The 11,083-nt window shown below is 40.4% G+C and overlaps 1 protein-coding gene across 1 annotated transcript; it reads left to right on the forward strand.

The window, feature by feature from the left end:
- Window positions 1-304: 304 nt before the first annotated feature.
- On the forward strand, window positions 305-1,788 carry LOC112290612 (protein PHOSPHATE-INDUCED 1). The gene has a single exon (XM_024537071.2). It carries the CDS (start codon window positions 305-307, stop codon window positions 1,331-1,333), a length of 1,029 nt encoding a protein of 342 aa, XP_024392839.1. The 3' UTR covers window positions 1,334-1,788.
- Window positions 1,789-11,083: the final 9,295 nt, after the last annotated feature.

Raw genomic sequence — 11,083 nt, forward strand, 5'->3', positions numbered from 1 at the left:
TTCGTAGCGAGTTTCTCTTTCCTTCTCAGCCTCCCCTTCCCTCTCCCACTGTCTGGTTTGAATTCGTGAGCTCTTCGAGTTCAGTGGTCCCCTTTCGCCCACATTTCTCTCGATCCTATAGCACTTCCAGTGCAGCATTGCTGTCTACATCCAACGGTTTTATAATTTCGTTTTTCAAAAAGTACCAATTCGTTTGCCTACCACAGTTTTGCTTTTTCGCTAGAGTTAAATTTTTAGCTTTGGTTTTTTGTTACTTTCCCCCTGTGCCAATCTGTAATTTTAGTTTCTTCTTCCTCGCACATTCATGGCGCAGTTTGCGAGGGTTTGTGTGCTCGTGTGTGCACTGTTTGCTGTGGCTATGGTGGTGGATTCTCGCCCATTACCCTTGTTCGCCATTACTGATGTCCCCGAGCTTCCTACAACAGCCGAGATGGAATCCATTACCACAGGGAGGAAGCTGTTCAAGCTGGTGAGCAATACCCTGGTGCTGCCCTACCACAACGGCCCTCTGCTGGCTGGTAGCCCTGCGTTGAACGTCTACATTGTCTGGTATGGTACATTCACCCCAGTGCAGAAGGCAATTGTCACGGACTTCCTAGCCTCGTTCCAGCAGCCTGGTGCCGACGTGCACCCTTCTGTCGCGAGCTGGTGGAAATTAACATCAGGTTATAAGGACAACAAGAACAATGCCCCAGCTGCGGCGGTGAAGCTGGCAGGCCAAGTGGACAACAACTACAGCTTAGGGAAGACGCTGAAACAAGCCGACATGGAAACCCTGGTGGTGAACTCTCTTGCCACTCTCCCCGCCGATCCTGCTTCCATCTACTTCGTCCTCACTGCAGCCGACGTTGCAGTTGAAGATTTCTGCATGAACACATGCGCTTCTCACTCTTTCACTCCGGCGACAGCTTCCTCTAAGAACTTCATGCTCCCTTACTCCTGGGTTGGAAATTCGGGCGATCAATGCCCTGGGCAATGCGCTTGGCCTTATGCTCTACCCCAGTATGGTCCTCAAGGAGCCAAGGCCTTGGTGGCTCCCAACGCTGACGCTGGAATGGACGGCATGGTGATCAACATAGCGAGCATGCTGGCCGGGACTGTGACCAATCCTTTCAACAACGGATACTACCAGGGTGATGCCTCAGCTCCTTTGGAAGCTGCAACTGCGTGCACTGGTATCTATGGTGCTGGGGCTTACCCTGGCAACCCGGGGCAGCTGATAGTCGACCCCATTACGAGCGCCAGCTACAATGCGCAAGGAGTCGACAGCAGAAAATACTTGCTCCCTGCGTTGTGGGATCCCGCCACTCTCACATGCATGCCTGTCTCATGAGCTAGTGTTGCTTTACGCATTGCTACAATCAGACGAAAAACGTTCCTCCGAGGTAGCGAGGAGGATATGGACACACCACTGATGAGCCAACTACCGAAGGAGTTGGTGTCTCTTCGTTTGTACACTTCCTGGGAGAGATGACACCTCCATGGTGAGGTCGATTTCTCACAAGCTGGAAGGACAGATTTTTGTGGAGCTTCAATCTTTGGATATTGTGGACTTCATGGCAGAAGGTTGGCATCGACAGATTTGTCTAGTTTTTGTGTGGAAAGAGTGGAGGTTGAGGATTTGTGGTTACAGATGATGCATTCTGTACATAAGAGTGGGTGTTTTGGTGTAATTACTGATAGGCTCAAGGGCATAGCCCATTGTAGTTGGGTTTGTGACCAACACCAATTTTGGAGCTTCACATGGGGAGAGTTGAGTATTTAATAATCATGGCACATTGTACACTACTTACAGCATCAGCTCCCAATTTCTGCATTTCACTTTCTTCCGTTGTGTTTATTCTTTTCATTTGTTTGTTTTTTTGTTCTTCTGCTTTGCTTTGCTTTGCTTATAGATTGTGATGTACTACAGTTACGCTTCTAGTCTTGGTAGAGCAGATATTACTGCTCTATTGTGCACATGTGGTTGAATCTCGATCTTCATTGTAGCTGCTGTTGGTGTTGTATCTGGTGTTGTATCATAGTAAGTAGACACAAGGATTTTACACAAGATGTGCCTCAGTTGCTGCTTTTATCCAATTAAAGCTGCTTTCGTGTAACCTCTTCTACTGTTCTTTCAGCACAGTTCAATTCGTCCGTGGAGTACATTTACGCATCTGCACGTATCTTAACGACTCTATGGTACAGTTTCTACTAGCTGGCTACTGCAGTGAGAGTAACCTAAATTAGCTCTTGCAACCCACTGTAACAAAAGAATCAGAAATCTCTGCTATGTGGTCTGTGGAGTCGTATTAGTACTTACAGAAAGTACTCCCTTGCAATAGCCAGGGTTGATCATGTCATAGCAGGCAAACTCAACCAGCCTTGGCTTCAATCACCCACAATTTCAGATTCTCAAGTCTTGAGTTATCCCATCTCTATTTTAAAACACATTAAGGGATTATAAATCAACCGGATAAACTAAAGAAACACATCAAGGGTTATAAATCAATGGAATAAACCAAAGAGACAAATTGGTCTTTTAATTGGCTAGATTTCTCAATCATTGTTGAAAACAACAATGATTTATGATCAAAACTTTTGCTTCATTATTTTCATCAAAACTTAACTTGCCAATTCATAGGGTCTTAACAAAACAAATCATAGATTAAGGTGAAGATCTTTTAGAGCTTGAACTAGAGCAAATCTAATTCTAATCAATATTCATTATTATGTTGAATCCATGCCATTGTAACATATGTAGATATTCATCGATGCAAGTAAAAATGCACCATAAGTAAAAAGAGCCAATACTAAAGCATATGATTGTTTCAATGAGATGAGGTGGTTGTAGAAGTATAAAATGGTTGTGCATTTTTTGTTATGGGGTTTGTATGATGTGTTTGATGCTAATGTTTGGGAATATGGTAGTAGGTATGTGATTTGTTGTTCTCACTCACACAATTTGACTCCAAAAGACAATTACACTACATTTATTTCAGCAGTGGTAGAGACAAAGAACCTTGAGATTAAGCTTTAGTTAGGCTTGCATTGCTTGGACAAATTGACAAGATAATTATTAACATGTATGACATGTACAAGCCAATAAACAATCTGCTCATCTCAATGAAACAATCATATGCTTTTATAATATTTCAAAAATAATAATTTGGGATCACTTGTTGAAAACTTGCATGTGTACGTGGATGGATGTGTATTGAAGGTTGTCATATGTGTGCAAAAGAGTTGGGTCAATTGTTGGTTTGATGTCATTTTGAAAACCGGAGAGATAAGTTGTAAGGTGTGATTGAGCGGCTTGATAGGGGGTATTGTCTATGTTGATCTAGAGTTTGCAGATTCAAATTTTCAATTGAAAGAAAGTTGTGATTTTTGATGTATTGACATAATTTATTGCCTTTTACTTCTCCTTTGAATTCTAAAATTTATTATAGTTTTAGGTTTGATTTTGTTCCAAGATGCCACATGATAGTATGTTATTTTAATTTTTAATTTTAAGAGCAATTACGTATAATTGTTAGATATTGAATGTAAGAAGCAATACTTACAAAAGAGAAAACATTAACTTCTAAAAGTACTTTGTATTACTACAAATTATCTGAAGCATAATCAAAACAAACATACAATTGAATTATATCAATTGCACTTATAAATTTATTGTAGTTTTCACATACCAATATTTGCATATTAATAAATAAATAAATAAATAAATATATATATATATATATATATATATTTAAAATCTTAGCAACAATAATAACCTATGCAGCATAAACTACCCTCTCTACTTTGATAATTCCTAGACGTACAACTAGATTAAGTCTCAACCTAGATTAAGACTCAAGAAAGAAGATGGAAAAATTGTAGAGGGCAAATAACTTTTGAGTGCATTCTAATTTTCTTTTCAAGCACACAATTTTCTATCTGAATCAAGGCGGTTTGTAATTAGGAGGTCGCACAGAGATGCATGGTTGACAAGGAAGAAGATTGTCATTAACACCTATGGGAGGTGAAGAGCGCACAAAAGGGGCACATTTTCAAGGAAAGATCTGACAAAGGTGGTCAAGACCAAAGAGTACTTTGTGCAGCAAGCCACCAAGAACATCGTGGAGGCAAGAGTTTTGTTATTCAATGTAGATATATGTGAAGTTTTATTTATTATTTATTATTATTTTGACTACAATTTGGTACCTCAATTAGCTATTTTAAGGATTTTCATGTGAAGGGCAAGAATTAGAGACCAACAAGGAGGATAATGTTGAGACGGGTGGTTTGAAGAGATTTTGAAGAGATTTGTAACTTGCACATTTGAATTATAAAACAACATATTTTCCATAACAACCGCACTGGTTCAACTGGTCTAAAAGCATGACAGATTACCTTTGATATATCACTCGTTATCATTAGTAAGTTTTAAATTCTAATCCAGTAGTCCGAAGCTCCCAATTATCCCTTCGATGAACTGAAATGTGAATACTGCGGTGCGGTGTAAAGATGTGCAGAACTCGCGAAAACCCAACCCTGGACTCTGAAGCCTGCAACGGATAGGCGTCGAATTGGCAGTAACAAGAAAAAAAATTCTTGTGCTAGCGCCACTAACTTCTTCACATCGACCAACATGGACACACCTTGGACATGTGCAAGCGTTCTACCCGCCAATCCATGTAGCATTCATATTTACGAAGACAGATAAATGGGCATAAATTAAGAAATCCATTGAATTCCAGACTTACCAGATGAAAATGCAATCAGAATGAATCCCTGTCATTCATGTCCAGACGGCGGCGCTGAGCAATTTTAAACGAATTTAATCCATCTCCCTTCCCGCCAGACGAAAGTTTCCTATATATATATATATATATATATATTTATTTGTTGTCTTTAGAGTGGGTCAGACAATCGATTGATCTTGTTCACTATACGTGGTTCGATCGTCCAGCTAACTCCGATGCATCCCTGTATTTGTAGCGACAAGCAACAAAGCATTACGACTATGAACCAGTGGGTTATGGCCGAGGATTAACGATCTAAGCTACAGCATCCTGATCACGTGAGTGTGTGCACCGAGCTTCGGACTTAGTTCGAAAGCAATAGCCTCTCTTCTATTTCTACTTTCCAGAATATTCGGCAACATAAGGTGTGATCATAAACCCAAATTTTCGATACCCCAACGCCATCAAAGCAGACTTAAGACAATTTGGCTGTCCTTGGAACAGTTGCACGGCGAGTTTGAAGCTTGGAAGTAGCCAACTGCGGGCATAAGCAACGAGCTCCTCTCAGGTTTGAGGTTAACCTGACCAAGATTGGCATCGAAAGCGGCGTGTCTAGGTTGCTGATTTTATGCTCGTAAACTTGCAATATAAATATAAATAAATAAATAAATAAATAAATAAATAAATATTTTCTGTTGCGTCGGTGATGCGATGAATACGCAGTTTATTTGTCCGGGTGGGTACAGAGGAAATCCCCCGTAGTGGGTGTTTTATTCCATTGCAGTCCTATCCAAGTTCGATGCTGAATTCGATGCTACTACCCATAAATTTTAATTCTTCCAATACAGATTTATGCACGTTTGCGTGTCGAAGGTGAGGATTCTCAGGGTCTGTGATGCAAGATATTTCTTCGTAGTGTATCATTGGCTGAGCTAGCGTTATCTCTTGTCATCGTCGGTTAGTACCCAATTCGGTCAGTGATCGCCTCGCAATTATTTTTGTACGGTGGGCTTTGACCAGTTACATACCTTCGATTTCATGACTCTTGAATGGACTCGCGGAGATCGCCGCGATAACATTGTAGACGTATGACAGTCTCTGGGTTTAGCCACTGAGTTGTTTCGAATCTTGTTTTACAATACGACACAGTATGCGAATCTCGCATCACAATGATGCGAACTTCTTCAAAGTTCCTGCCACCGATGACTCGACAGGCTGGTCTACTTTGTTGTGCTGCAATTCAAGTTGCGATTTACTACATCCTCAGCAACCCTCGCATCAAAGATGAGTACGCGACGGTAAACTCGTCGTTGTACTCTATCACTGCCCAACTTCGAACTTCTCATTGTAAAATGCTCACTGTTAATCGTGGACCAATACGCGTTGGATTTATCCGAGGTCTCCCTCCGCTCGACAAATGCAGGATAAACCGTTTCTCAGAAAAGAAAACATGCCTAAAATCAAACTTTCTTAAAATTTCCTACGTATATTACGGCTTTCTCCACCATGCATTGGGCTGATGAAGAGCCGCTGTATGATGTTCGCATTCCTAACCCGAGCTTCTGACTATCTAGTCTTATCGCTGCTCCCTCACCGGTATCTTGGGTATGTCTGGCAGCTCCGGTGATTTGAGGAAGGCAGTCCAGCAATCACATCCCAGGAGCTTTGTGGCAGCCGCGTACCTAGCGATCACTTCCTTGTTATCCTCACTTTCTAGAGCAGGCATCCCACCTTCGACTTTGATCCATTCCGAGGTCTCACTCCCCAACCACTTCACGCACCAACATCTTCCACAGATCAGGACACTCATGATGACAAACCTCCAACACTTCCAACATTCAGATCCGACTGGGTCTCGAACCTGACAATTTGCTCCAGAACACTCATCGACATCATCCTTGAGGTCCATCATCCACAACACCCTCGTCAGATTTCGGGGTGAAATTCGCTCAGTATCAAGCAGTCCACTACATGATAATAGCTCCTCCACAATTCCGAAGGTTCATGGACCACTGAACAGGGACAGAATCGTCAAAGATCGACATGCACTGTTGTTCAGATTCATGTGTCGGTGCTCTTCGGTATTGTCGGTGGTCTGCATTGTATGATAGCTCATCTCATACGATCAAGAAAAAAGCTTGCAGGTTGTCTGCTTTGACCGGCCCAAACAATCGTTTGTAGGGTACCTCGAGACTGGAGACTCGAGACTCTTCCTTCGCAATAAAAAGTGTGTTCCACACGCTCCGATGGATGTGTTCTACCGACACATTACTGTGAGTTTGAGCTCACCAGTCATATCCCTTGGATTTCGTTGATATGCATAGAAAACTAATGCCGCTGTTTCATTCCAATATTCAGAAGATTGTAGTTGCAGAATAGAGAGTATCTGCACAAATCATCCAAGGTTTTCTACGCAATAGCTCTTAAGTTTGTGGGGTGTCACGCGAATTGCTTCTTCTACAACCAGAATTTTAGAATTTGTTCCTTTTCTATATATATATATATATATATATATATTCTTGTGGATATGTTGTTCAACAGACATGCTATCTTCTTTTGTACATAAGTAATATTTACCTATAACTCTTAGACTTAGCTCTACGGCTTTGAGCATGGATGTAAAGATGTGTATTGTATTGGCTATATATATAATTAATAGTTTTTAGAAAATATGATCTATCAAAAATATAAATTTACTTTTTAACTTATTAAAGGTGGTTTACTCAAATGTAACCAATTAAGAAAAAATACAATTAATAAAATTTATATTTAAAAAATATGAATGAACCAAAATAATTATTATTATGTGTAAAGAAAGTAAAAGATATTAAGAAACATACAATCTATTTTAGTTAAATTTGCATATATTTACTTCTACTTGTTTCAAATTATTTCAACTTCTTTAGATAAAATAAATAAATTTAAATTTATTTTTATACTATCCTTTCTTTTTTTAATCCAAAAAAATATGCTTTTTGAGGAATAATAAATTCATAAGTTGCTTGTTAGGGACATAATCGTTAGAACCTTCTAGAGACAAGTTTCTAGAACCTTCTAGAAGCAAGTCTTTAGAACCTTCTAGAAGCTTCTTAGTTGATAGAAGATATTAGGGACATAGTCCTTAGAACCTTCTAGAGATAAGTTTTCTAGAACCTTCTAGAAGCAAGTCTCTGGAACCTTCTAGAAGCTTGTTAGTTGGTAGAAGTTGCTTGAGAAGCTTCCTAAATAGGAGTATATATTGGAATCGAGGTTGAAGAGTTCTTCAATCTCGACAATACATCTCTTGGAGCTCTAGCTCACCTCTTTGGTATTATTCTTGTATTCATCTGATTAATCTAGTTCTTGTCAGTTCTTCTTGAACTTCTTGTAAGATCTCGAGTCTGTATTTCTGTGTCTATGACAGTTTGTTGAGACTTCACTCACCTCAGATATCAGAGTTAGTTTCTTCCTCGTTAGAGTGCAAATTATCCCTCTGCTTGGAAGTGTACTTGTATTTTAGAGGTTGCAGATTACCCTCCTCTAAACTGATACTTCTTTTGTTACAATATTAGAGTCTTATTCTTCTTGGAGAGAGTGGATTACCCCTTTTCTTGAAGCTCTTAAGGCAATTTAGATGTTGCGGAGTACCCTCCTCTAAACCAATATTATCTTCTTGTAGAGTCATTTTTGTCCTTCTCTTAGAATGGCCGGAGGCCAAGACATTAGTATGACAGAAAGTTCGGAGTTCAAGTTGGATGCTATCATGAATGCCCTCGCTACGTTATCGCAAAGAACTGCAAAGATTGAAGGAGTCATGGCAAGGCTTCATAATGATGGAGCATCTGGGATGGCACAATCTAAGTTGCATGAGCCTCAAACTTCTGCACTTGGAGAAACAACTTTGCCTCAGGTTCGACAAGCACCACTGGTTCTACAACATAAGGAGCCCCGAGTTAGCCTTTCGGACAAGTTTGATGGTACGCATTCCAAGTTTCGAGGATTCGTCAATCAAATCAGGTTGATAACAGTTTTACAGCCCAAACGCTATCCAATGGAGGAGTCACGTGTTGAGCTTGTTGGAACCTTACTTACAAGACAAGCTCTATCATGATTTGCTCCTTTGTTTGAGAAATGATCGTCCATACTAAACAACTTTGAAACCTTTTTGGAGGCGTTTGCGAAAGCATTTGGTGAACACGACAAGGTTCGATGGGCTACAATAAAGATCCGATCACTACGACAAGGGATGCGCTCTACATCAGTCTATGCATCGGATTTCAGGCAATTAGCATGCGACATCAATTGGGACAAAGAAGTATTGATGAGTCAATTCTATTGGGATTTAAGGGATGATGTGAAGGATTTGCTGTTAACTCTTCTTGATCCACAAACGCTCAACAAAGCCATTAGCCAAGCTGTGAAGTGCGATAATCACCTATTCCAATGCGGCCAAGATCAACTTTCAAGACAATATTTAGTTCACTACGTCCCAACTATATCGACAAGCAGCGTGAATACACATTCAGAGGTAGAAGACATGCAAATTGATGCGATACATGTCAAATCTCTTACCCTAGAAGAAAAAAAGCGGTGTATGGAGGAAGGTCTATGCTTGTATTGCGGTGAAGAAGGCCACAAAGTTGGAAACTGCCCCAAGAAGCAAAATCGACATATTGTCAAGACTAGGGGCACGTTTATTCAGGAAAACGAGGATGCCCAGCCACAATAGGAACCGTGCGATTGGACAGTGAAATATCGCAACAACAACCAGGTTCCTTTCTTTCTGCTCAACCTGCCATTTGCTTTACAATCCCTTTGCTTATTGGCCATCAAAAACTGAGAACCTTAGCATTATTAGATTCAAGAGCATCTGCTTGTTTCTTAGACAAAGAATTTATGAAGTGTCATAAGATCCCTTTAGTACAAAAATCCAAACCTGTTCACGTTGAGGTCATAGATGGACGACCTTTATTGTCTGGTAGTGTCACCCATGAATCAAAACCTATAGAAGTGACGTTTAAGGGCTATAGTAGTCATATTATTTTCAATATTATTAGAACTCCATCAAATCCTGTTATTCTTGGTCTTTCCTGGTTGGAAAAGCATAACCCATCCATAGATTGGAGGTTGCGGAAGATGACCTTTCTCACAAAACCACCCAAGAGTAAGCCTAGTAGAAAAGTCCGAATAGAAAAATCCTTATTTATTGGAGCAAGAGCGTTTATAAGATTGTCTAAGGAAGGCACACCGTTTGTCATTTATGTGGCTCCAACTACCGGAGAGAAGATCTTGACAACAAGTATACTTGAGTAATATAAGGATTTTAAAGACGTGTTTCAAAAGAAGAATGCCGACATGCTATTGGAACACCGACCATATGATTGTGCCATAGACTTGTAGGAAGGAGCACAACCACCTTTTGGTCTAATCTACAATCTATCGCAGATGGAGTTGGCGGAGTTGCGGAAGTACATCGACGAGAATCTAGCCAAGAACTTCATCCGTCATTCAAAATCATCAGTTGAAGCACCCATCTTATTTTTCAAGAAGAAAGATGGCTCGTTACGTATGTGCGTGGACTATCGAGGCCTCAACAAGGTAACAGAGAAGAATCGTTATCCATTACCCTTGATTTTTGGTCTCTTAGAACAACTTGGATGTGCAAGGATCTTTACAAAAATTGATCTAAGGGGAGCTTACAACCTCATACGAATCAAGGAAGGAAATGAGTGGAAGACAGCGTTCCGTACAAGGTATGGCCATTTTGAGTATAATGTCATGCCCTTTGGTCTTACCAATGCTCCAGCGGTCTTTCAACATATGATGAATGACATTTTTCGAGAGTACCTTGATGATTTTGTTGTCATCTATTTGGATGATATTCTGATATTCTCCAAAAATGAGGAAGAGCATGAAAAGCACGTTCGTTTGGTCTTGGAGAAACTATGCGAGCGAGGATTATATGCCAAGTTGGAGAAGTGTTTATTTCACCAAATAGAGATGGAGTTTCTGGGATTCGTTGCGACTATGGAAGGCTTGAAGATGGACCCCAAGAAGGTGAAAGCAATCGTGTCCTGGGAGGTTCCGAAGACGGTTAGAGACGTACAATGCTTTCTTGGTTTTGCCAACTTCTATCGGATCTTCATCAAGAATTACTCTCAAGTTGCTGCTCCTCTCACTCGGTTGACATGCAAGGATAAGCTGGAATGGAGACCTCTAGCAGAGAAGGCGTTTCAAGACCTAAAAATCGCATTTACTACGGCTCCAATCTTGGTACATTCAGACTTTACAAAGGCCTTTTATTTAGAAATTGATGCTTCGGATTTTGCTTTGGGAGCTGTACTTTCACAAATGGGAGAAGATAAGAAGCTCCATCTGGTTGCATTCTATTCTCG

Source organism: Physcomitrium patens, chromosome 13 (genome assembly GCF_059467195.1).
Source record: "Physcomitrium patens ecotype Gransden chromosome 13, ASM5946719v1, whole genome shotgun sequence".
NCBI classification, from domain to species: domain Eukaryota; kingdom Viridiplantae; phylum Streptophyta; class Bryopsida; order Funariales; family Funariaceae; genus Physcomitrium; species Physcomitrium patens.

Coding starts and splice junctions, on each gene's coding strand:
- LOC112290612 (XM_024537071.2), top strand. CDS start 305: ATGGCGCAGTTTGCGAGGGTTTGTGTGCTCGTGTGTGCACTGTTTGCT.